The sequence below is a fragment of the Lycorma delicatula genome, chromosome 13, assembly GCF_047948215.1.
Source record: "Lycorma delicatula isolate Av1 chromosome 13, ASM4794821v1, whole genome shotgun sequence".
NCBI lineage: Eukaryota > Metazoa > Arthropoda > Insecta > Hemiptera > Fulgoridae > Lycorma > Lycorma delicatula.
The window spans coordinates 20,184,036-20,211,646 of NC_134467.1; the positions used below are offsets into that span (position 1 = coordinate 20,184,036).

General features: G+C 28.8%; 1 protein-coding gene across 2 annotated transcripts in view; it reads right to left on the bottom strand.

Moving 5' to 3' along the window:
- The window catches only part of LOC142334076 (protein FAM117B-like), a 62,327-nt gene that overhangs the window by 10,279 nt on the left and 24,437 nt on the right, over positions 1-27,611 (bottom strand). Inside the window, exons 7-8 of one of the 2 annotated variants that reach the window (XM_075381753.1) lie at positions 23,842-23,989; positions 19,833-20,010 (exon numbers count right to left, since the gene is read on the bottom strand). In XM_075381753.1, coding sequence (XP_075237868.1) covers positions 19,833-20,010; positions 23,842-23,989 — 326 coding nt within the window. Of the gene's footprint in view, positions 1-16,154; positions 20,011-23,841; positions 23,990-27,611 lie in introns of those variants that run through there. The other variant, XM_075381752.1, reaches the window with a different exon arrangement.

The following is a 27,611-nucleotide window of genomic DNA, read 5'->3' on the forward strand; positions in this document are numbered from 1 at the left end:
TATGTAATCTTCTTTCAAAAAATTCCAAGGGTTTGCCGATGTTTACTTTCCAGGTATCAAATTAATTTTGATGTATTCATGCTTTTATCGGAAAGGACTTGAAAGCAATGGCTTTCCATCAAACAGGATAAAATTATAATTTAAAAAACCGTCATCGTACAATCTTGTCATATTACCAATTTATTCACCAGATGTGGATGTAGAAGCTCAATTTTGTTTTTTCACAAATTTATCTATTTTGCATAAAAATCTAATTGAAAATAAAATACAGTTACATTCTTTGCCACACAATAAAAACCCAAGACCTTAATTATTATTTTCAATAAAACTATGCTTTTAAAAACTTAAATAAAGGCAACCGACAAGCACTTTGCATTCGAGACTTAACTGACATTCTGCAATCCCTCACGCCTCTTTTATACTGCTGAGGGCATGTCGTGTTCAAACATATCATATACATTTTTGAAAATGATGCTCTCACAGTAAATATTATGCAACCAAACCAACTTACAAGGAGCACATACACATCAAGTTAGAACTTGTAAATTGCTTATGTTTGTACAGTTCAAACATGCATGTTTATACTCACTGCTATCAATGGAGCCTAAATAGTTTTAACTAGGTTTCATTGAGATGGGGTTGTGAGGGGGGGGGTCGCAAAATATTCATTATATATATATTTTTTTCACTTTTTGGAAACCATGGACCTAAAAAGGTAGAAAATCACTAGTCTATGGTATCAAAAAATATTTTTATAATTAAAAAAAATTTGTTTAATTATATTTCAAATTTTAATCCATCTCGTAAGTTATCTATTGCATTTAAAATGTTAGAACCTTAATTTTTTGACAGTCCTTAATCTTTAGCATTTATTGAAAAAAATTAAAAAATTATCACCTTCTTCATAAAAAATTATTACTTTATTTATTTAGAATTAGGACTATATCTGCATATTTTTTAACAATTAAAAAAAATTTTTAATTTATTGTCAATACAACTTTCCAGGAAAGTTATGCAATTTATAGCTAGTTTTTTTTTCATTATACTTCTTTCATTAATGCAGAAAAAATCTATTAGTTTAATTATGTTACATATAATAAAGGAATTCTATAATTTATGTTTACAATTTACATAAGTAAAATATTAAAAATATAAAACATAGCGTCACCCAATAGGAAAGTATGGAAAATACTTTCCTATTGGTTGGAATTTTATTCCAACCAATAAATAAATTTGGATTGGTTGGTTAATAAAATTCAAAATGAAAGGGGTCAAGACCAACTGAACAACAGACAAGTCTGGCAAAATCTTGTAAAATGAAAGAATTGTAGCATTACTTAGTAAGAGGTAATCTCCAGAACTGATCTGTCATTATAATATTATCTTACTCTGTTTGTTTATATGCACACATAGATTTTATTTATATTTGAGATGGCTGATATTCATGAGCAGTTTTTTGTTAAGAGCAGCATCAACAGCTATGGTCATTAATCTGATAAAAATTGGCAGAATAAGAAAAGATGCCATATCTAAATAGAATTTAAACCTGAATTTTCTGCACAAAATGCCGAGTTGCTATCTACCCAATTCATGATCAATGAATAAACATTGTTTAATAACACATTTTTTAACGGATAAGTTCTGTTTGTAACCTAGAGAGTTTACAGAACTCTTAAAATGATGAAAAGTTCATACTGACCACTGACTGAGTCTTATGTATTTTTATGAATGTTTCAAGTTCACATTAAAATATTGCAATTAGTTTGTAAGGAGATATGTACTGAATGAACTGTAAACAGAGTTCAGAGTTATTTAATTAAACATTTTTATCAATGTAAACATTTAAAACCAACAAAAATTAAGATTGCCATCAAAATCTACTGACAATAATAATGCAGCAGAAGTCATATTATTATCACAAAAAATCACAGACTGGGTAACTGATCCATTATTTGATGACCACTGATTTGAATAAAAAAAATAATAAACAAGCATTATATTGAATTTTAAAAAATTATTAAAATTGATAAAAGGGAAAAAACAAAAATGCTTTATAAGAAGTTGTAAGAAAGGGATGCTAAAGAAGTGGGCAAGCAAAATTTATGACCAAAGAAAAATACATTTAGAAAAATTTAATAAAAAAAACACAACAAATATATTGTTCTTCAACCACTGTTATTCTCCCAAATACATTCCATGGACTTATTAGACTATAAAAGTCAGTGTAAAAAGCAAACATAAAAACAGAAGTTTATTAATTTTACTGTAATAGGTTGATGATTCTTCAAAATAATAAATATCTATATGCTTCATATACTGGGAAAAATTTTACAAATATACATTTAAGTCTGCAAGATTACTGTCTACACAGTAGAAATCACTTGGCAAAAGAGAGCTAAAGGTAACAATTTTTTAGTTTTAACAGCTCAATATGAAAAATTATTTTTTGTACATAAAAATCTAAAAACAAAAATCAGGGTAAGCGTTAAAATTTTATTAAATATATATTCATATATATATATATATATATATATATTTAGCACAAGCTAAACAAGCCTTCAGTAAGAAATATAATTTGTTTACATCAAAAATTAATTTAAATGACAGGAAAAGATTTTTGAAAGTGTATGTTTGGAGTGTCGCTTTATATGGAAGTGAAACTTGGACAATCGAAGTATCTGAGAAGAAAAGATTAGAAGCTTTTGAAATGCGGTGCTATAGGAGAATGTTACAAATCAGATGGGTGGATAAAGTGACAAATGAATAGGTATTGCGGCAAATAGATGAAGAAAGAAGCATTTGGAAAAATATGGTTAAAAGAAGAGACAGACTTATAGGCCACATACTAAGGCATCCTGGAATAGTCGCTTTAATATTGGAAGGACAGGTAGAAGGAAAAACTTGTGTAGGCAGGCCACGTTTGGAATATGTAAAACAAATTGTTAGGGATGTAGGATGTAGAGGGTATACTGAAATGAAACGACTAGCACTAGATAGGGAATCTTGGAGAGCTGCATCAAACCAGTCAAATGACTGAAGACAAAAAAAAAAATATATTCATAAAATTAAAATAACAACTAAGACATTTAGCTTTGACCCATGTTTTTTATTTTATAGTAAAGCTATTTTTTCTTCGTAACTATAAAATAAAATAGTTTTATAAATTGAATAACTGCTTAAAAACAATAAAAGGTACAAATCTGAAATTTTAGTGGTAATAAGTTTATAAAATGAGCTGTCTTGTGTAAAAATTTGAGTAGAATTGCTGGAGTAGTATTTTTAATGGTAAACGATCAAATTTAAACTACATGCTAGAAAACAAAAACGTCTACTTTTTGTTCTACAGTAAAAACATCTTTAAAAATGATTAAAAAATACAAATTCAACATCAACGAATGCAGAATAAAATTATGTAAATTTTGATATTATTTTTGTTTTTTTTTATAAATCATGAAAATAGTTTTATTTTTCTTTATAAAACTTCACATTCGAGTGCATATAACTTTTGCAGTTACAGTAGAAAACTACTCTGAGGCTAATGTGCTATTTTATGAACAGAATTTCAAGAAGTGTTTTTTCAATGGAAAAAACCACAGGAGATTAATTGAAAGTACAAGAGAAATAAATCTTTGAAAATAATTAAAGAAATAAATGAATTACCTTTAAAACTGTTTTTACCGATTAATATTTTATTTTAAATTAAAATTAACCTTACTTGTTGATTATTTGTGAATTGAAAAAAAAAAATTGATTTATATGCAAGAACCTGAAGTGAACAAAAGCAACATTCAGCCTGTACTGTTCACCAACAAACCAAAAAAGTCCCCCTTGCCTCCTATTACATAGCCTTGTTTTAAAGAGGGCAGACTACCTAATAAAACTAAACGATATTATGCTAAGCAGTACGAACTCATTTTAAAAAATTTTAGAAAAAAGTTATACAATTTTCTTTTACTTTTGAGTAAAATTGAAATAAATTACTAACTGATTGAGAAATAAGATTACAAATTATAATTAAAAAGGAAGAAAACTTTTACATAAATTAATGAAAATGTTAAACAATAAAAAACATTTCATCAGGAAAAACTTCAACATTTTATTAAAAATAAGAAAACATTATATGATTTCGTCAAAATGTAGCATTAAAAAATAAAAATTCCTTAAGTCTAATTTTGTTAATGTTAAGACAGAGCATAACATTACCAATCCTGCAATGCCTTGGCTCATAATACGGTTTCATAAATTTCTTACTACTTGAGGTTAAAATCCATTATGAAATTTCATGCCTGATTATCCAATAACTTTATATAGTAGACTCACATCCACAATGACAAAACAGTTGCTGGAGAGTGATCATAAATCAGGGATCGTAAATTAAGCCCTTAAATATTACAAATGCATATGTAGGAAAATCCAATCTTATTTTATTTTTATTAAAATTGAATAATTGGATTCCATACTACTCAATGCAACCAGTTTTTGCTTTTCAACTAGATATTTATTTCCTGTTTTGATTGTTTACATCTACAATGTCATACGTTTCTAATAAAAACCTCTTCACTGAATGTTAAGTATTCATCTTCTTCTGCATATGTTAACATATAACACAGTGACTATTGGAAATGTACCTGCTACATTTTCTTGAATATTTTAATGTCATATTATCTGATTCGTCTATTAAATCAACGAAACCTTTGCTTTAACCTCAAATACTGATAATTTCTTTGTAAAAATAGTTACCTTAAAAAGTCTTAAAATTTATTTGGTACATCTACAATTCTTACATCTTTCAAATATATGTAAGACATTTTTAATTGATTAATTTAACTTTAAAATTTTGTGTTATGTTAAACAAAGACTTTTCTGGAATTTAAAAAAAATTGTCAAATTTGTATTTTCTGTTATTATACTATCAGAAACATACAGTTATGAAAGTATTCCAATTATCCTAATTGTGGCAAAGATTTGTTGAACGCAAGATTAAAATTTTGATAAAATATAATGTAATAAAAAGATATAACAACATACTTTAAAAGACAATCACAATGCAGAGATAACAACGATCTTTTAACTGCAATGTTGGTGACAAATAACATGGAATAGACTTAAGTGAGTTCAGAAAAATAAAAATAAAAATTAATATTTTAAAAACTGAACTGCATTATAAAACCAGATTCATGTTAAATTTACCAACTTCAATAGTTAAAGCAATGATGGAATGCCTATTTTATGTTCCAACATTGGCTATCAGATGTTCATTTTTAATGTATTTTGTTCCCAAATACAATATTTTTTTCCGTATAGAAGAGTAAGGGAAATAATAAAATAAATATGATACATATTTATGCAAGGACACATAAATTAACTGAAATAAAAATGTTTTTAGTTAATGAAACCCATCGATCATTTATTTTTAGTAAATTAAAAGGACCAGTGTAAGATTCTAATCACAGCAAATGATCATAAACTGGAGATCTACTATATACAACATAATAATTTCAAATTGATCATAGAAAAACATTTGGAAATTTCAATAATATTTGAAGATATTTAATTAATAATTATAGTAAAAGTATTTAAAAATATATAATGCTTCCCAGAATAATAAACCTGAAGGAAAATAAGACCTTTGTAATGAACATACCCATCATATAACAAGAAAATGAAACCTTATCATATAATTTGCAAACATTCATTTTGAAATAAATATATACATTTTTTTATATTAAAATAATAACAAACCATATGAAACACCACAATGTCTAAAATAATAAAATATACCTTAATCCCATATAATAAGATTCTGTTAAATAAACAGGTACACATTTCAGTAATGGAAATAACTGTACATTATTACTTAAAACATATACTATACTGTGTAAATTAATTGGGACAAGCCATTTTCTCTCTAAATTGTTATGCGATTGCCAGTTATCTCTGAAAACACCTTAAACAGGTTTTATCAGCCCAGTTTGATTGGTTTTCAAGTGAAAGCAGTCACCTTAGCTTCAGTTGTGAGCCTTTGAGTGCGGCAAGTGTAATAAGTGTTGCTTTTGTGTGTTTAAAAATGTATATTACTCCACCAAGGAAGCGTGCAAAAATTATTGCTCTTAAAGAACAACTTCAATGACAGTGAGAGATATCACTTCTGCAGTAAGTGTAAGCAAATCATGTGTATCAAGAATTCTAATAACATTCGAAGAATTTGGATCATTGTCTCTAAAAATGTGACCACAAATGGAAACTTACTCTAAGAACTGATAAAGTTCTAATAAGAAATAGTAAAATTAATCCAAAGAAAACAAGCTCAGACCATAAAACAGATTTATTGGTAACTGGTTTTGATGTTAGCAGTTCAACTGTACGCCATAGGCTTCTGGAAGCCAACCGGAAGGCAAGAAGACCAACAAAAAACAATTTTTAACTCCTAAAATAAAGAAAAAACTTTTTGCATCGGTCCAAAAATATAAATCTTGGACTACTGATGACCGGAAGGAGGTAATTCTTAGTGATGAAACTCATTCATTTGTGCAGGATTACAAAGCAAATGTTGTGAGATGAACTGAGCCTTTTAAGACCTAAGCATGACCAAAAAATTGTAAAATACCCTCTAAAACACAGGTGTTTTTTATAAATGGCACTGGAAATTATTTCCTGTTCAAGGTACGATGAATTCAAACTAGTATATAGAAATGTTACAACGTAGAATTGTTCCATTCATGCAAACGGAACATTTCAACATGACTTGGCCCTCTGTCATAATTCAAAATCGTTCAAGACTTTCATGCTGGAAAATCAAATTAATGCGGTCAATCTGGAAATTCACCAGACTTAAATCTAATTGAGAACTTGTGAAATATTTTGAAGATACGTTTAGGTAAGATGGACTGTATAATAAAAGAATGCATGATAACTTATGATATAAAAGTGTGGTTCCATGATGATGAAGTCAAGAAAATATGCACTAATGTAGTGTAGTCAATGCCAAAACGTCTTCAAAGTATATTTCTGCTAAAGGAATACATACTTCATACTAATACATGTTTATCAATGTATACAGAGGCATATAATGAATAAAAGCATAGTTTTTTGAAAAAGTGTTTTTTTTATTTTGTCCCAATTAATTTTTACAGTAGAGTTGATAAAAACACATTTATAAATCTAATTAACGTAACATTTTAAGCTCAAACTCTGATTTGATCTACAAAGAGGATTATGGCAATGATGCTACCAACTGATAATCTTTTTTTATATATGTATACTGAAGATATCAACAAAAATTCTTTACAAGATGAAATAATCTGTGTAGGAAGAAGGAGCATAAATGGTATTTGCAGATGATTTTTTTTTGGAGGGGGAGAAATGAAAACAGGCTATTCAACAAATGATTTCAAAATTAGAATAAGAGTATGACATGAAAATGAACGTTAGTAAAATAAAAATAATCATCATATAAGAAAAAACGCATGAATATCTGTACAAATGAAGGAACAATTGAATGAATAAAATAGTAAACAATTTAAGTACTATGTTAACAGGAATATAAAAATGAAAATAAGATTAGCCCAGTTATGGAAGCATTTAAAAGAAAAGAAAAAAAAACAATTATGTGATAAAATGTTTTTATGACTTGATAAAGTATCTTGTGAAGTGTGATGATTGATGTACATTTTAATAGGATGTGAAATATGGGCACTTCGTAAAATAAAAAAAAAGAGAGACCAAAGGTATATGAATGTGAGCATGAAGGAGATTAATGAGGAAGAATAGAAACTTAATCAGAACGATTCCAGAATAGGAATGCTAGCTAATTAGACTACAGCATTAAAATATAAAAGATCGGTTGATTAAAACAGTATAAAGAAGAACCAATAGAAAGTGCCAAAGGTGTAAAAATTAAAGATGATCTTAAAGAAATGGAGTTATTAAGATCTTAAAATTTTAGCTAGAGATGGAGAACTGATTAAAGATGTGGTAGAACAGACCTGTCTCAGGGCTGACAATCAAAATGATAAAAAAATTTGATTTATAATATAATCGACTTATAGTTTTTAACCACAGTAACAACATATTTATAGAATTACATTATAATATATTTTTTAAACACCATTTTTTAGGACTTTTTTGTTATAAAATATGACTTTTGATTTAATTAAATCAAAAAAAACTTTCAATTAACTGACTATTTTCTGTTCTTTAAACAATTTAATTGTTGTTTTTGTACTATGAATACATAATTGTCCGATGAAAAATTAATTGTTGCTTAACAACAATTTCATTTTCATCATTATTTGATATACTGGTTCTATATTGTCAAAATCCAGTTACCTATCTACAACGACAAAATTGGTTTGTACTAAATCTTGTTACCAAGTATATCTTTCGATTGAAACGCTGATAACTAGGCTGTTCTAATAACCAGACATCGATCATTCTTCACTTTCTGTTTACATATTTCTTTTACTATCACACAAAATTTTAAAAAGTTCTTTAGATTTTAAATTAATCGTTAAAAAATATTTTCTAACAATTTCAAACTACAAAAAAAAATTTTAAATAACTTTTCAAGTCAAAGATTAGGAGAAATAAATTTAGCTGCAATATACTTAAGTTCACATTATAACTGGGAAGCACTATATAATCAACTTCTTTTATATAGGATGATTACAAAATGAAATAATTTTAATGGTTTATACAAAATTTTATTTAAACGGTTTAAAGTTAATACAACTGCTTTTGTTGACATCAATATTTATTATTATTGTCACACAACTGCTGGTCTGACGAGATAACCATTACTCCCGTGGAGAAAGCTTATTGTATACTCAAATTAGTTAAACAAGATTTCTTAGTATAATGCACGAATATTTCAAAACAAAATACGGTAAAAGACCATTAAACTCCATTGACAAATAGAAAAGGCAATTAGAAAACCTAGTGTATTATATAAAAAGAAACACTCTGGAAGACATATGTCAAAAGAACAACTTTTATCTAGAGTAGTCCAGAATGGAGTAAATTCATAATTATAAACTCCATAACCAACCACATGAAGGATTTTTTTGGAAAATTTTGTAAATGACATCTTATAAATTTCAGTCAGTACAAAATTTAAGTGAAGACAATAAAGTCTTACATTAAGATTTCTAAACAACCACGCAGGAATGTGTTGACGAAGATGTTTTCTTTTAATGCTTAATTTTTAGTGACAAGTGTATATTTCACATTCGTATAAAGATCAAACAGACATAATACACAAATATAGCGAACAGAAAACCCTAGAGAAACTGTACAACATACGAGTATATAAGACTTGGCTAAAGTGAATGTGTTTTGTGCTATTTCCCATAAAAAAGTGTACGAGTTATAATTTTTTTTTACAACACACTAACTGGAGAAATTTATTTTGAAATGTTAAATGAATGGCTAACGACTAAACTTGAAAAAAAAAACAACTTAATTCTCATAAAAGAAAGATCTTTGCAGTACATACAGGTTTCAAATTATCTGGATTATCATTTTCAAAGATGAACTTTATAAAAACATGGTACTGATAAATTTGCCATCATTAAGTTCAGATATAACACCTTACAATTATTTTTTCTGGGGGTTTTATAAAAGACAAGCATTTTGTCCCTTGTATATGTAAAGGATTTAAAATGATGTACCACAAATGCTATTACTAGTTTTGCGCGAGATATGTTTCATGTATTTGGAATTAATTGGACTACTTTACTGATATGTCATGTGGTTAATGATGCACTCATAAAAACATTTGTAGAAACAAATTAAAAATTTTTTCTACTATAGAAGCCCCTGAATAATCTGAACCTTAGATAATCCACAATGCCAAGTAATCTGAACTTAAAATGAGAAAATGCAAAAAAACTAATTTTACATTTGATATTTTATGCAATAAGCCATAAGTTTGCCATATCTTTATCACGTCCCTCTCTACAATGATTTTTTTTACTACATTTTTTGTTGTTGATATGACTTGTGTTTATTTATAGCACAGTACAGTAACAAACTACTCCCTCTCTAGAAGAATCTGGGATGCATTCCATACCGTAGCAGATAAAAATGTTTATCTTATTCTAATGTGATTTCAGTAGCTGATGCGTTGTGTTTTTTTTTATCTTCTGTTAATCAGTTTTATGTGAGATTGTTTTTCATATGATTTGAGTATTTTATTTTAATACAATTTAATATTGTTATTGTCCAGTAGATACCAAAATTGCATGACTTCACTTACAACTAAAATAAATCAGACAAATGTAAGAACGTAGTTATGTTTTGTATTGTACTTTTTAATTAGCACTTAACTGCTACCGTGGGGTGTATTTTGACCAGAGGGGTATATTTTTGTTTGTTATGTGCAATGACTGTTGCTACCTCAGGCCAGCTATAGTGCCACGTGCATTGAAAGCTTACTGGTTCAACTTTTACGAGTGTTCCAGGTCTCCATCAACTCAACGATAGTAGTAACATTACTTTTTTTATATCAAGCATTTGTTATTTTATAATAAAATCAGTCACTGTATTTTTTGTGTTTTTAAAAAATTATGAGTTTATCGAGTCCAAGTACCTCTTGTGAAAGTAGTAAAAGTTAGAGTGAAAATGAAATTATAAATTATTTTAATGAACTGGATAATGAGAGTTATTGAGAGTTACTGTTTACTGATGAAATATTATATTAGAACATACAAATGACAAAATCACTGAATTATCTCTAAATTACTGCTCCACAACTTTAAAGCCAGCAATAGCTAGTTGCAAGGATTTAAAAAAAGATACGCTGTCTACCACCAATTATGGGAGAAAAACTTTCTTCCAATTCTAATGTTATTGGGTCATTTCAAAATAAATTTCTAAAAAAAAATGGAACAAACTTCCAATTCTAATGTTATTGGGTCATTTCAAAATAAATTTCTAAAAAAAAATGGAACAAAAGAACAAATTTACAACACTTATAAAAGTGGTTTGCTGTGGCAAGTCCTGGCTCATAAAACATTCGCTCTAGAGCTGAAGCTTCTGTCCAAGTTGAAAAATATCAAAAGAGCATATTATATTTTTGGTAATCGTAATTACAAGCTAAATATCCATGGGCGTTTAAACATTTTTTATCGCCAGTCAAATACAGCAATCAGGTAAATGCTTAGATGAATGCTGACATATTTTACAAATGGTTTCACAGCATTTTTGTACAATCTGTGAAAAATTACTTGAAATCCATAGCTTTGGAAGAGAAAGCTCAGTTGTTAATTGATAGGTGTCCAGGACATCCAGATGTAAAAGTTGACTAGTGAAGATTGAAAAATAACAATTACATTCTTGCCACCAAACTGCACAGCCATTTTACAACCAACAGACCAAAATATGATCCAGTCAATGAAAATTAAATTCAGAGAAAACCTTCTTTCAAAGTCATTTCTCAAAATGATTACATAGTAGAGTGCTTAAAAAAATTAATCTTAAAAATGTCGTGATTTCTGTTGCTGTTGCTTGGGATTCCATCGACAACGCTTTAATTTGAACATCATGGAAAAAACTTTTGCCTTCTATGATTAAAGATAATAAAAATGTAGGCATTAGTCTAAGTAAACAAATAGAAAGTGTGGTAGAAGAGACTAGAACTGGAAATATCAAAAGAAGATATTACAAACTGAATTAACGTAGACGCAAAACAGTGTTTCCGAATTAAATCCGATGATGACATTATTGAAGCAGTATGATAAGGACTAGATGAAAATGTTGAAAATGATGATGAAATTGAAATAGGAGCAAAGTGCGTAAAGCATGCAGAAGCAGCAAAATGTTTACACTAATATTGAGTGAGCAACTGAGAACAACAATTCACCGTTTAACAATTTTTTTATCTCAGATACGAAAAGCACAATAGAAAAATTACTTACTTCAATAAAACACATAAAAATCACCATTTTTTTTACAGAAACAATAATAAAATTCGTTTTTAGAATATAAATACCAATACAGTAATAAAAATGTTGTTTGTACAGTAAAAGAGTTTCAGCACTTATTTCAACTTCCAAAACTCACCTTGATATTCAATCCTGTACCTTTAAGTTGAACCCTCGATAATCAAAATTTTTCATAATCAGATTTTTATTAGTTCGAATTATCCAGGAGCTTTCCGTACCATGTAAGTAATAATCTTTATATTTGAACAATAAATTTTTTATAAACCACCAAAAGCAACTGTTTCATTTGTATTTACCCTATATATTTTCTCTGGTAACAAAGATTATATAAATATCATACCTCTGATACACCTATAATATTTAATGTTCTTATGGGTCACCTTTTTTTTCTACCAGACATATATCATCATCTTAACAAATATCTCTCACAAAACTCATACAAATGTTCATCCATTTATTTTTACATATATTATTATTTATTTACATACATACATATCTTTTTTACCATTTTATTATACACCGATGTCATTAAAATACTTTTAATTTTTAATTACTATAACTTCATATACCATATTAAAATGACTGAGCAGTTTTATACATTTAAATATAATTAATTACAAAATAATATCAGTTTTTATTTTTATTATAATTATTTATTTATAACATATAATAAAATATTATTTTTTAAGAATTAAAATTATATATACATATAAATGATAATTTGTTTTCTACTAAACTGGTGCAAATTTACATAATGAACATATCTTTATTATTATAATTACTATTATTATTATTAGTATACAATAATATTACCATTATTTATAATAATATATTTTGTTGTTCCATCTTTTTCTCATTTATTTATATAAATTCTTCTTTGCTATGATATACTCATTCATATTATCTACCTCACTCATTCATTCTATGAATATAAATGTATGTGTGTGTAGTATGTATACATATATATTTATAATACAATTAAAGAGTAAAAAATTGTAATTTTTTTTTAATGAAAACGAAAAAAAATGTTAGTCTGCTAAACATTTTGTTAAAAATGTTAATGAAATAAGCTTAACGTAAAATCAAATTTTCTTGATATTATAAAATCTTAATTTTATTTTAAATAAAGTGGTCCAAACTGCATGCATTTTCACCATAATATTATCAAACTAGATAATTCCTGTTAACTAACCATTGAAAAATTAAATTATAATGAGTGTACCGAATTTAATCTTGTTATTTTTTCCTCCCTCAAATTAACTAATTCTCATCAACTTTATATCGAATTATATTTAATCAAGAATAAGGTTATTAGGTAATGGTTACTTATTATTCAGTATAATATGAGATTAAGGCAGCTTAGGTGAATGCTAGCTGCTTGTGATTGAACTGAACGTTTACATATCTCATGAATTGCTCTTAGTAGAATACACAAATCTTATGAGTAAAAAGTCAATGGCATTAATTTTTGAAGTTAAACTAAATATTTAACATCTCTTGGTCCACAAATACTTGTAAATATTAACTACGAGTGATTAATCCAACATACATACAACAGCATATCACCTGATTAATTTAATTTTACAGTAAAATAACCTAAATGAAAAAAAAAATTGTTAATTGAATTTCCCAAACATCTCTGTAATATAACTGTTAAATATAATCAAGTGGTTTCTTTTTTGTTATTAATTACAAACTTCATAAAAACAATGAAGAAAATTGACTTCACAATCCATGTTCCATGCTACACTGCTGCTACTAATTACCAAACGTCAAATAACTTGCACTCTTATACAATTATAATGTCTCTACTCTAAACCATTATTCCTCACCTTTCTTTCCAGAAACAATAAAATTCAACATGATCATCGAGATGACAATATACCTTGTTTCCTTTAGATAAAAAATTATGTTATATGTAAGGTGAGAAATGACATCATTATAGAGACATGAAATTTAAGAGCTTATAGCCGTTTTAGCTAAACAGAAAAAAAAAATTCTTATAAACACAAAATCATTGAATTGATAATGCCAAGAAATTTACAATAAATCATTTTGAACAGTAAATTTTAAAGAATTAGAAATGTGAAAAATAACAAAATGTCACTTAAGCAAGTGTACAATGCAAGCAGTCTACAGTACTATTATTAACCTGTAATCTGGCAACACTGTGCAGCTCCAAAAACTATTGCCAAAACATGCTATAGAATAAAAAGTGGAAATCAATTTTTTTTTTAAATTCAGAAAAATTGCACCCATTATATTCAGATATATAACAGTTAAAAAATGGTTAATAAAACACAACTGGACATCCATATTCTGTTCATAAAAAAGGAATTCATTGTCAAAGGTTCTGGGCATGACAGTAACTACTCTGATCTGAAATAGTCAGTAAGATGACTTCAAAGGAGTGCTGTAGGAGATGTTTACCTGCAGCCCTGGTTACTTCATTAGCATCATGTTGGCATTTTTTTAATAGCAAGCAAGGAAGCTACTTCTTTACTGAAGTTCAGTAGAATGGGAACACCGTGCCCGTGAAATTATTATAGTGTTTCACATCATTATGAAAAATAGTTTTACTCTTGGGATATTTTAAACATGGAATCCTCTCAAAAAGATGACATTAACAAAGCGTGGAATAAAATTTTAAAATCGATGTCCAGCAAGACAGATGAAACATAATGTTAAGATGTAAAAAAATGTAAGGAAGTTCGCAGAAGAAATGCCATGCTGTACAGACATCGAGAGTATTAATGTGTGGATCATTAGTGATGACAACAACCCAGGGTATCATATTTTAAAGCGATGATGAGATCTTAGAGGAGATAAAAAAAGGATGATTAGCAAACTACTGAAGATGACTTGCATCCACCACCATAGTGAAAAAGGTCATGAATGTTTGTCTACTGATATGGGTTGGCTGGAGTGACAAAAAGAATGCATTACTTAACACGTGACGATGGTCAATAAGTTTTATTCTATTAAATGTACTATATATGTAATTATTTCAGTAACTTAACTTAATTTCTCATCAATACGTTTTTTTTACAAATAATTTTTGTAAATTATGATTCTTTGTTAGCTAATTTATACTCATTGGATTTTTTGTAATGTATCTATTTTTTATTGCACTTTATGTATGTTTACTTGTACATATCATTTTAATTTTACTGAAATACAACCATTTTTTCACATTTTCATCTTTTTGTTACGTGTGATACCAACTAAACATTAGAATGATATATCCAATATGTATGAAAAAACTTTTTAATTATCTTTGCCAAGGATTTGGCCTTGCAAAAGTCAATCCAGATATTCAGTGTTCTGATTATTTAAAAAAAAATTATGTTCTACTGAGTCGCAATTTGGTAAAAAAAAAAAATGGTTAAATTAATATATGTTAACTTAACTAAATATTTTATTTCGTTTTAATAGCAGCATCTAAAGGCCAAAATAACATCTTTTAAATTCATTTTTCCATAACAATGAAACCAAATTAACTTATTTCACATTGTACTCTTTTGAGAAAAATGTCTTAATTAGTATACTTTTGATTCATAAGTATACTTTCATAATGAATTAACTTCATAAATAAAAAAAAAAGTAAAGGAAATATAAATAAATAATAGAAAAACATTTATGTGCCCTATGTTTGACCAACAAACAGACAAAATTAAAATACCATCGAAATGCACCACTTCAGCCGTTGACAAACACGCTGTAAAGATTTATAACAAATAAAATGAGACAGAAATTATAAACATTAGATAAAACAATATAGGGTAGAAGAAAATAAAGATAATGCTAACATCAAGAACCTCCTTATACGCAGAAAACATCATACAAAAAAAATCAAATATTTAACATATATATACACACACATACATACATACACAATCTGCACTGTAAATTCTTTGGCTAAATATAAAATTTTGGTTGCTTTGATTTTTTTTTTTACAAAGTAAAATTTTTAGTAATATATTATCTGAAAGGTTGATTATTCCTTTTAACAAAACCCAATTTATGTTCCATGTCGCATTAAACACCTGATTTATAATTTCTTAGTTTATGATAGCTTTATAATTAACTATATACATTGGAAACTGGTTTGCTGAATATACAATGGCAAATAGTACTCATAAACTACTTTCTCGAGACGTAGAAAAATAATAATGATAATCTTTGAGAAAACCCAATTTGTTTTTTTTTAAATTGTTGGATGTGAATATTAACATTTCATAATACCATAATTTGGATCTATGCTACTCAGACACACCAGATTTTTTCACGTTTCTTAATTCCCAACAAAAACTTGAAAAGTATTTTAATCCTAGACTTCAAAAAATTTAAACATATATTTGGGATTTTTTCACGACTTATGAGTAAAAAAAAAAGATCACTTTAACTTTCCGTAAAGTCATAAACTTTGATAAAAAAAACATGAGGAAAGATAGATTCATGAAAGTTGAATTGTTTGACAATATGAAACACACCATCCAACACAGCAACAGTGATTGAATTGTGATGAACTGTAATTCATTTCTTCCACGTACAGAACGTGGTGTAATTATTTAAAAAACCAAACAAGATTAATTCAACTCTATGGAAGACCATGTTCAATCACAACTCTGATCTCATTAGCATCCATACACAGGAAAATAAAAAGGTATTCTGTTAAAATGAATAAAGTTTGAGGAAAGAGGTTTCCACAAGTATAACACCAACCTCGTTATGTTAATAAACCGAAAAATAGAAATTTTTTTTATAACTTTTTTTTATAATCAGTAAGGCCATAAATATATAAATGTTACACTATAAACGAGATCAGTTTATTCTGTTGGGCATTGTCTTTTTCAAACACACTATTTAATGTCTACCAATAATTTTCACGTATCATTTTTCAGCATCATTAAAGCATTGATAAAGAAAAGGATTTATTCGTATAAGAATTTTTGCAAAATTTGAACAGTAAAAGCTTGGACTTGCATAAAAATATAAGTTGACAAAACTTAAGCTTGCTAAAAAGTAAATTTAAAAACCTAACACGAAAAATATGAGGGATATCTCTAAAGTAAATACTGCGGGAAATTTCTCTCCTTTAAGTTGGCGAACCTGTGTCATTCATGGCCCGCTAGTAATGCACACACTGCATTGTTGTCTGTAAGTTGTTGCATTGTAATATCTTTGATTACATGTGAGTTATTACATTACAAAATGAATAGGAAAATCGATGTTGCCACAGACTGTGAAATATGTGGTGTCATCCATTTTTTAAAATATCAAAACGTGAAGCCAGATGAAATTCATAAGCAGTTGGTTATTGTGTAAGGTGATAAAAGTAATGAATGAAAGAAACGTCTGAAAATTGTGTGAAAGATTTAGAAATAACAGAATTAACGTGCATGATGAAGAATGTTCAGAGGCCCTCGATAATCACCAAGGACTTGTTGAAACATGTCTATGATGAAATCAGAAAAGATCATCACTCAACAATTTCGATCTGGCCCTTCTTCTTTCTGATGTTTCAAAAGCTATTATTGGTTACATTGTTCATGACCATTTAGGCTTCAGAAAGGTTTCTGCATATTGGGTCCTGCACATCTTAATGAAATATCACAAAAAATCCAGATGGGATCTGATTTGGAATTTTTGATGTGCTACAAAGAAAAAGGTGATTAGTTCCTTAATTCGACTGTTACCGGCGACAAATCCTCATATAAAGGCGTCATTCAAAATCACTGACCAGACCAAAAAAGGTTAAGACACAGCCATTTGAATCGGTTTGATATACTGCCGATTGATTTCATGCCTCATGGAATGACTATAAATGCAGAACCCTACTGGGAAAACTCTACGTAAGTTACTGCGTGCCATTCAAAATCGGCAACATAGACGGCTGACCAATGACGTCGTCCTGCTGCACGATAATGCATGTCCACATGTTGTGGGTCCGACATGTGATTTACTCAGAACATTTAGATGGGAAATTTACAATCACTCACCATACAGTCCAGGCATAGCTCCTTCTGATTACCATTTGTTTTGGGAAATAGAAAGAGTTTTTGAGTGGTAAGCAATTCATGGGTGACGATGAACTTAAAAATGTTGTTAATCAGTGGCTAAATGGACTGGCGCCAGAAGAATACGATGAGGGTATATTGAAGCTGGTATCTGTAACTGTTAGCTGTATTGCTACAATAAATGCCTTAATTCAAGTGGCGATTATATAGAGAAGTAGTATAAGGTATGTAGTTTAAGAGAAATAAAAAATATTTATAAAGTTTCCAGAATAAATCTTTTTAGAATGAAACTTTAGAGATAAACTCTCGTAGATTTCTTAATATAATTAAATTCATTTAACATTTTAGAAAGAACATTTTGAGTTATCTGAGAATGTAAAATAGACATTTTAGAGCAACAATGACAGATTTAAGACAAAATATAATTTGTTCCCTCCACATACAGAATGCAGTGGTGGTAACTGAGGAGGAGCTCTTTTTGAGCCATAGGATATGTGAAGATACATGCTGATATAAATTCATCATTTCCTTGTCACCGCAACCAGAAACCTTTTCTTTTAATTGATAAGTTGACAAACTGTAGAAAAAGAGACCCTGAAACTATTAATCACCATTTAGTTTTTTACTTTTCTTGAGGCAGAACATTTTTGAAAAAGATATTCCAGTACTTCTACTTTTACCAGAATAAATTGAAAGGTTTACAGGAGTTTGAACAGTTACTAAATCTATGATTATTCATTCCTAGATCTAAAAATTTAAATTGAACAGCTTTCTCACTAAATTTATTTATAACCGTTGCAATCATGAAGGTAACACCAAAAGGAGTGAAATTATGAATTTTAAATTAATCATTAATAATGAAAAAAAATTGGGAAATTATAGGTTGTTAATTATTGGGAAATTATAGGAAATTATAGGTAATTTCTATAAACATAAATCACATTTGACAAGAGTAACTATTTAAACAATGTACAAATTTTTCAGATTAGTTCATGAAATAACCCCAGGTAAAAATGCTCTGCAACTTTAAGTAATAGTGAGATAATCAAAATTTATCATTATTTTTCAATGCAGTGCCAAATATTCTTGATCTTTTATCAAAGATAATATAGAAATCCAAACTTTATAGAATATGAAAAATGACATGCCTGACCAGGATTCGAACCTGAGACCTTTTGGATGAATGGCTGAGAAGCTACTACCGACTCTCCACTGTAGAGGTCGGTTTACATATTTTAGAAATACAAGATCCATAATCAAAATTCAGCTAAAATTTTCAAAATATTTACACACAAAATGAACAACAATCCTTTTTTTTATAACAGCTATCGTTAAGTAAATTACAGTAAAATAAAAAATGTCATTAGAAGTAATACTTTTATAATTATATATAAATATTGAGATCTGACTTTTTTTTAATGAATAATAAATAAGTTCATTTTTTATATAAATAAAGCTAATTTTTTTTAATTACATCAATTATATGAAAACAGAATTGGCGGTGTTTTTGTTATACATAGCAAAAATTCAGTGCCTGAAACATGCTAAGCTATCGGTCTAAAATTAAAAAATTTCATTTACACAGATACAGTAGTTCTACTATGTATTTTTAATACACATAGAACATTTTATGAAACTGTCAGTTATTACCATTCCACCCTGTATACGAGCAACATTCACTTCATATACCACATATATACATGCATTCACGCTTAATTATATTTTTAAAATAAAAATTAAATCATTAAAATCACTATGAAGATGATGTAGATGAAGGTGATCCAGATGAAACGGCTGCAGTACTCGCAGCAATCATATCAGTCGATAAAGCGCTAGATGTAGCTGACGAAAGATGTGTCGGACTACTAACCGATTTTTGCTCCTGTTGCTGATGGCTTCCTTCTTCATGTAACTGCTGCGATTGCAAAGAAGCCGTTATGTTTTGCAACGGTAAAAATGCTGAACCTAAGCTCGGTTTTAATTGAAATGTAACATTCGGTTTTAATGGGCAATAATCAAATAAACTTAAATCTCTTCCTCTAACGCCACTGAAAAAATAAAACAAAATTTAAAATCTATAAAATTTAATAGCAAAGTATACTTTTATTTTGTTACACACAAAGTATCAATACATTATCGCTTCTCTAAGTATGAATCACTAATTGATATTACTAAAGCCAAATCAGAAAATTTATATACATGTATTTTATTTTCATTTCCTGCTTTTAAATCGAAATCAGATTTTATTATTCTATTCATTTAACAAAAATTGACTAAGTTCAGTAGAAATAATAGATACACTATATAATAGACTTGTTCATTACATAAAGTGATGTGTGTACAGCATGATGTGCACAGTTAACAAATGTGGCAGGAGATCTAACACAGCAAACTAATGGTGTGATTCTTGCAATTAAAATGCATTAATATAGAATGAAGGATGTCAGGGGATATTTTATATCCCCTTACACACTTAAGAGCCTAGCCATCAGTCTCATACTGATGGATTTATGTATTTATCAGTATGAGTGGGTATTTTATTTTTAATGGCAGTTATAAATTTATTTTTAGTTTAAGATGGACAGAGTTTGGTACTGTGTTCTGATCCTTGGTAGATTGTATTTGTAAAATATTTTACTCTGATTATTTCTACGGAAATTAGCAAGGCATTTGCATCTTTCTCCCAAAGTGATTCCCCTTCCGTTCATCCAATAAAGACCTTTAGTGCTGTCTTTCAATCTAGCAGGAATATGCCTGAATGGGCCTAAGTTTTGTGGGGGATCTAATGAATTCTCTTCATGGAGGATGTCGTTTGGGTACTTGACTGTCTTCACTAGTAATTGTAGATGAAGGAAGGAAATGTACTCTGCTGCAATTTTTTTTATATTGTTTTCTAAAAGAGTGTTTTTCTGTGAGAAGAGTTATCAAACCAGGGTAAGAATTTCATGGGAAAATTAAGGGCAGATTATCATTCTCACGCTTTGAGCTGGATCCAGTACTGCTGGTAGAGGATACGAGTATGAATACTTCAGGGAAGACCAGTTAACGGTCAGTCTGCAAGAGAGTGCTACGATGAGTTCTGCAACAGAGTTCTAAGTGAGGAGTTATTATGCAAGTTTGAAGTGAGAGTATTCTACAATGAGGTCAGTGAAGGATCGCGTTGAACATGTACACTAGTGTGTACATGTTTGACACGATTAAGGTGACGTCACAAGTAATTCCAGTGTGACAGTATATGAAAACAAGAATGGTTCAGCAAATTACTGTTAAACTATAAGTGAAAGAGATAATGTAATGAATTTCATTCATAAATTGTTAGCATAGTTTTACTTGTGAACACAGTGAACTTTATACCTGTCTTATATTATTGTACTAGAGATGTTAATACAAGACTTGTTAAAAATGTTAAGATTAGCTGTCATGCTAATGTCTTTTGTCAATGGGACTGAATTCTGGTTTTCAATATTTAACTACCTGTAAATAAATCCTGACGATTAATTTAAATTCTGTTTTGTACGTAATCACAGTTTATTATTATTGTTGTTATGATTACTATGATATTATTTACTTATTATTAACATATATTATTATTATTATCTGCTGCTGTCATTATTGTTATTATCCTGATTATTACTGAGAGTTGTTTATATTGACATTTATTATTTATTGTCATCATCAACATGATAATTATTATTATTATTATTATTACTGATTTGTCTTGTTTTACTTATGTTTTTAAATTATAAACTAATAAATTGTAATTATATAAAGATTTTAAACTCTCAATATCTCAATTTCCTGATCGAGTCATGAACATGTGACAATGTATTTATTTTTTTTATTGTATAAAAAAAATACAAAAATTCTAATTACTTTAAAAGAATTAAATCCTACCTAACAAGACAACTAGTTCCAGTATATAATTATAAATATCTATGTATGTACCTGTACAGTTGAATATATTATAAAAATAAATACTCAGCTGGAATCATAGTATTACTAGATTAGATACCAGACATCTATACACCCATTAGTAGTTTACTAATATTTTGTTTACTCTAAGGCAAGTATTTTTACAAGGCAAAGGTGAATTATTTAACTGACACGATTATACATCGTATCTTTATATTTTATACTGGTGTGTCTTGTGTATAAGGTCTAACATTCTAGAAAAATAGAATTCTCAAACCTATAATTTATACTGTGAATTTATTAGAAATCATCTAAAATTAGCTTACAATGTTTCTACCTTGTTAAAACTTTCACTGGAAGTTAACACTTTCCACAGTAGTACTGAGAAAATATTCATCCTGATTTTTTTGATGTACTTTTACATGCTACTAGTTATGTAAAGAAACATTTCTGCCTAAAATAATCTATAAAATGTGGTTGTCATAGCATATTTGACAGTGGCATGTAATGTAATATTACTGCCATTTCTACATGTCATGTTGTAGAGAGTATTCTATGGCTCCTTAATTTTAATTATTCTTCTTTTCCTTAATCATATATATATATATATATATATATGTATATGAATTTCACTATTTTAGCAAATAAATATTCTTATAACTACATTAAACAATTTGAAATATGTTTTTAATTTTAATAATAATAATGCACAACACATAGAAGTACGCCTATACAAAAAAATTTGTATACAGAGCAATTCAGAGAAATGGGAAATTTTTGTTTGTAGCCCGAGTGAATACCTTATAGAAGCCACTTTGCCATTTAGTTATCACAGATTCTTGGATTGCTGCCACACAGTGCTTTTGCCATCAAAGCTTTTTATAAAAATAGTAACATCGTGGAGGCTGAGCATTGAGATTTACCACCAATTTAATTTAGAATGCCATGATCATGTTCCATCAGCACAAGAAATTAATATGATCGATACTAATTTTGAGGAAATTGATTTAGCAATGAAAAAGAAACCTCTAGGCAGTGTTTTTTAAACAGACAATATTGAGACTGTTCGAGCCACTATCGTAAGAAGCCCATACTGTCAATTCATTGTCAAACAGGGACTTTACTGATTCATAGCACAAGTGTCCAAGAATACTGCTGCAGGACTTACTTTACCATCCTTAGAAGTCGCACAACATTTGGGAACTAAAAACTAAATGATTATTTATAATATGGCATTTATTCTGTGAACGACCAGTTGTAAAATAAACAAGGACAACTTTATTAACAAACTGTGGATGTCGGATGAAGCCTGTTTCCACCTTAATAATGTGTTAATAAACAAAATTTTCTGTTTTGGGCACAAGAGAATCCTACACAAATACATCAGCGCCTGCTACACACCAATAAGTTTACTATGTGGTGGGCTGAATTATCATACGGCATAATAAAGCCTTACATTTTTTAAAACGGCCTCACTTTTTTTTTGAGGATAGCTTCATGACTACAGTCACATCAGATCGATGCATCACCATTCTGAAAAACTTTGATGCCCAAAAACTGCAGGCATTTCCACTAACCATTGACAATTCTTGGTTTCAACAAGATGGATCAACATCAACACTGCAGAAATATCCATGGCTGCTGTACGCCAATTTTTTGGCAACTGTATAATTTTGAGAAGTAGTGATATTCCGTGACCTTCAAGGTCTCCTGATTTGTCAGTTGGTGATTAAACAGCAATTGCTCAACACAGTAAAATTTTTTTTCTGATCATTAATACCAAAAACATTTTATTATATGTACAAAAATTTTTTTCACTATCTTCACAAACAGAATAAATCCCAAAATGATTTTTATTTCTTCACAATACACCTGCATATATATCTTCAACCAACTATGCTAGAATATGTATGAAAATCTTTTATCTATCAATTTTTAATACTGTTTATAAGTAACTAACTACTAACCTTGCATCTTCAGTAAATTTCATACTGACACGTTCACATCCATCAGGTGGTTCTCTAGCTAAAAATCTGTTAATTCGTGGAGATGTACCAAGCTGTCCCGTATTAGATTCTTGATCTGGTGATGAATCACTGCTACCACCTGTACCGACTAAAGTTTACCAAAAGGTTAATAATTACACATATAAACAAAAAAAAAGGTGACAAGACAGTTATTTCTGGTGCATGGCACACACATACATACATACATACATACACAACTTAATTTAAAATATTCATCATTTTATTTTATTATTTTTTGTTTATTTAATTCCATGATTCTAACCTAAGTGCGTGCACATACCGTATTTAATTCACGTAGGTGTAGCAGTACTAGTGACGATAGTAGGCACTAACTAATGTAACTTCATAACTTACATAGAACAATTTTTGCTTGTACGGTTGGCAGACTGATGTAGCTATGAAGCTCAATGCACCAGTACCAACCAATACATCAACCACGTGATGGAGTTCAAGACCTGGCCAGACAGAGTCACTTTTTTACACTTTAAATATTATTCATTATTTAATTATTTTTAATCATTAACAGATGTGCCTAAGAAAAATATAACCTTAATTAAACAAAATCTCGAGATATTGAGGGTGACCTTCCTCTGCAGCCTCACCTCCTTGACCTTTTAAGTTGAAAATTTATTGGCAACAATGCCCAAATATAAGATGATTTAGAAGCCAATATCAAACACACACACATGCACATTAACATCCAGAAAATTTCCATCCAGTTTTTTGGGTTTCTTAGGAATAAAAAATTCCAGATCTGGTGAAAACAGCATATGCCCAAATTGGACCAATTACAATACCTTTCCTTTTGGAGTTACAGCACTATCTAGATGGGAAAGTAAAACATTGCAGTATCTTCTTACATTATGATGGTACCTTTTATAATCATTAATTCCGGGTAATGATAAAACCAAAGCGTTCTTTGCCCACAAAAAAAAATAATAATATCTGAATCCTTACAAATAATAAAGAATTCACATGATTATACGAAAATAATGTAACAATGACACAGGTGTAACAATAATGTAACAATACACAAATAATGACACAGGTGTTAACAGACCAAGAGAAATTCACATCAGTGATAAGGAAATATGAGAATTATTGATTATATACGTTATATTGGGATCACATGAAGGTACTCGTCACACCACTTTGGTATGCTCTTAAGAGAAGAATATTACATTTGAATATATTCACTGGAGAGCACGTGCAGCTGGTGGAAATTTTCATTCATAGGGAAAAATTCAAAATTTAATGTGATTTGAGATATTAAGTACTAAAAGAAGCCGGCATATACTTTATCTGATTTTTGCTGTAAAATTCTTCAGATTTATAATTAAGTTTAGCAACAAATGACAAGATTTATTTCATAATTATGATTATCAAGATCTAATGAATTTGCTGTCTACTTTTTATTGTTACAAGTACAAATATACGTAATCCTGTTTATGTCTTTACTGGATCTATTACTGTTCTTTCTTCATTGCATAAATGAATTTCAAATGTGAACTTAAGTATCAAGGGATCTCAATGGTGCTAAATTCTCACAAGTCTATAAATAAACAATATGGCTACCCAAAACAAATTTAATAAGATTAAACTCTGTTTTCCCAACACAGTATAATAATAAATTTAAAAAATCATAATAAAAAATTTGCTCAACACTACATAACTTTATCATTTAAATTATAATGCTAAATTAATAATAAATTCAATATAATGCAACCCAAGTCTATATACAGTTGGAGAGATATCAAATCTTTATAAAATGCATAAATTGTCACGATCTGAAATGTAGTAAATCCATTAATGGCAGATCTGCTGCAAATAATGATTTAAAATCAGAAGAAAAAAATGTTATGGATTTTGCAAATTATTATCAGCCTTGTTCTACCTGTTACTTTTAATGTATTTGAATTCTAGATCATGGATACTGGTGTTCTTTGGTTGTTGGGTTTCAATTAACTACGCATCTCCAGAATGGTCAATCTGAGACTGTACACATCATTTACATGATGTCTTTTGCATACATGTCATCCTCATTCATCCTCTGAACCTTATGCTGGTTTCGGAGGCTAAACAGAAAAAGTAAAAAAAAATCCCTTTCAGCATGCCAGAAGACAGAGGTAAATTTCACTGATGTTAACTAGGGGATAAAAAAAATTTCTTAAAGTTCTTCAAGAGATCTTAAAGTTAAGAAAAACTTCAAACTTCAAAATAGACCAAAATATTGTCAGAATTGACTGCTAGAAACTGTTTAAACTCTTCAGAGAACTAAATTTGCTTTCCAGAGTCTGTGGGCAATAATAACTTTTGAACCGCTTCCACCTTATATGGTTAAAGACTAAGCGTCTTACAAATTCCCCTGTATGTGATTACAACATCGATATTTTTTTGGCAGAAAGACCTTTACATAGACCTGTTGGGGCTACATCACATACAACTGTTATGTTTTTCTCTATCAAGTACTGATGGTCTACCGCTATACCGATACTTCTTTATAGATCCTTAAATTTCTTGATTAATATTCTTACAATATGTTGATAAGGAACCAGTGTATCTGGAAATCTAATTTTTCACCGTTTATACATACTCACTGTGCCTACCGAAGGCATATTCAAAAAATTACTCACTGTATTAAGGTTACCACTGTTCTGAGCGCACACGATCTCAATCGTTCAAAGTTGAACGCACAATGAACAACAAAGAACCAGATACGCACTCTTGTCTCAAAATTACCAGCCTAATGCTCAAAAAGAAAAATTCACCTGATGCAGAATTATCCATCTTTGAAGAAAATATTACTTGCAATACATGAAATGCAATCCCTCAACATAAAATCATTACTTTTTCTTCTCAAACACAATGTATAATAATAATAATCATACAATATATAACAATAATAATCAATACTTAATATTATTGTAATTTAATACGTTTAACCCTGAAACCTATAACTATAGACAAGTTTCCTATAGATGCAATGCCATTTGAAAATACAATTGTTGAAAAATTTGTACTTGCTTATTTCTATCTCTATTTTTAGAATTTCTGAATCATACTGACAGATGTTACGAACATATCCTTTGTTATTGTTAATCTTGAATGAACACACTTTTATTGGTACATCTGTAACTAGAAATGATGTTAAATGAAACAGCTGTGAAAGGTAAAAACTAACTTTAATTCTGCATAAGGAGTTTTCCTCATGCGTAAATTGTAAAAAATTATATATTTTTTTATCTTCGTCTTCATTGCTTATTATGCCATCAACTGATTCCATATTTAAAATTAATCTTTTATTCAATCTTTCCAAACTTACCTTGCCACACTTCAAAAATATGGAATAAGGAATCATTAAAAGAAAGCGGCAACATTGCATTTATATAACAAAAATCTAACTAAAATGAAACTAATTATTTGGATTCTCTGAGCATTAACAAAGACAGCAAAGATTCAAATTATGAATTGAATATCACTTCTGAACAAATTTCAGGTTATTTAACAAGCAACAGTAAGAATTAACAAGGTTATAACAGCAAATATGCTGAAAACTGTACGTATGGAACAAAGTAATATTACCAAGTAATAGAAAAACGTACATTTTTAAACAATGAATATTGTCCTACTAAGCTGAAATACAAATTTTTCATATTATAAAACTAGGATTTATTTTTTACATACCCAATTACTCCAAAATGTTAGGTTAA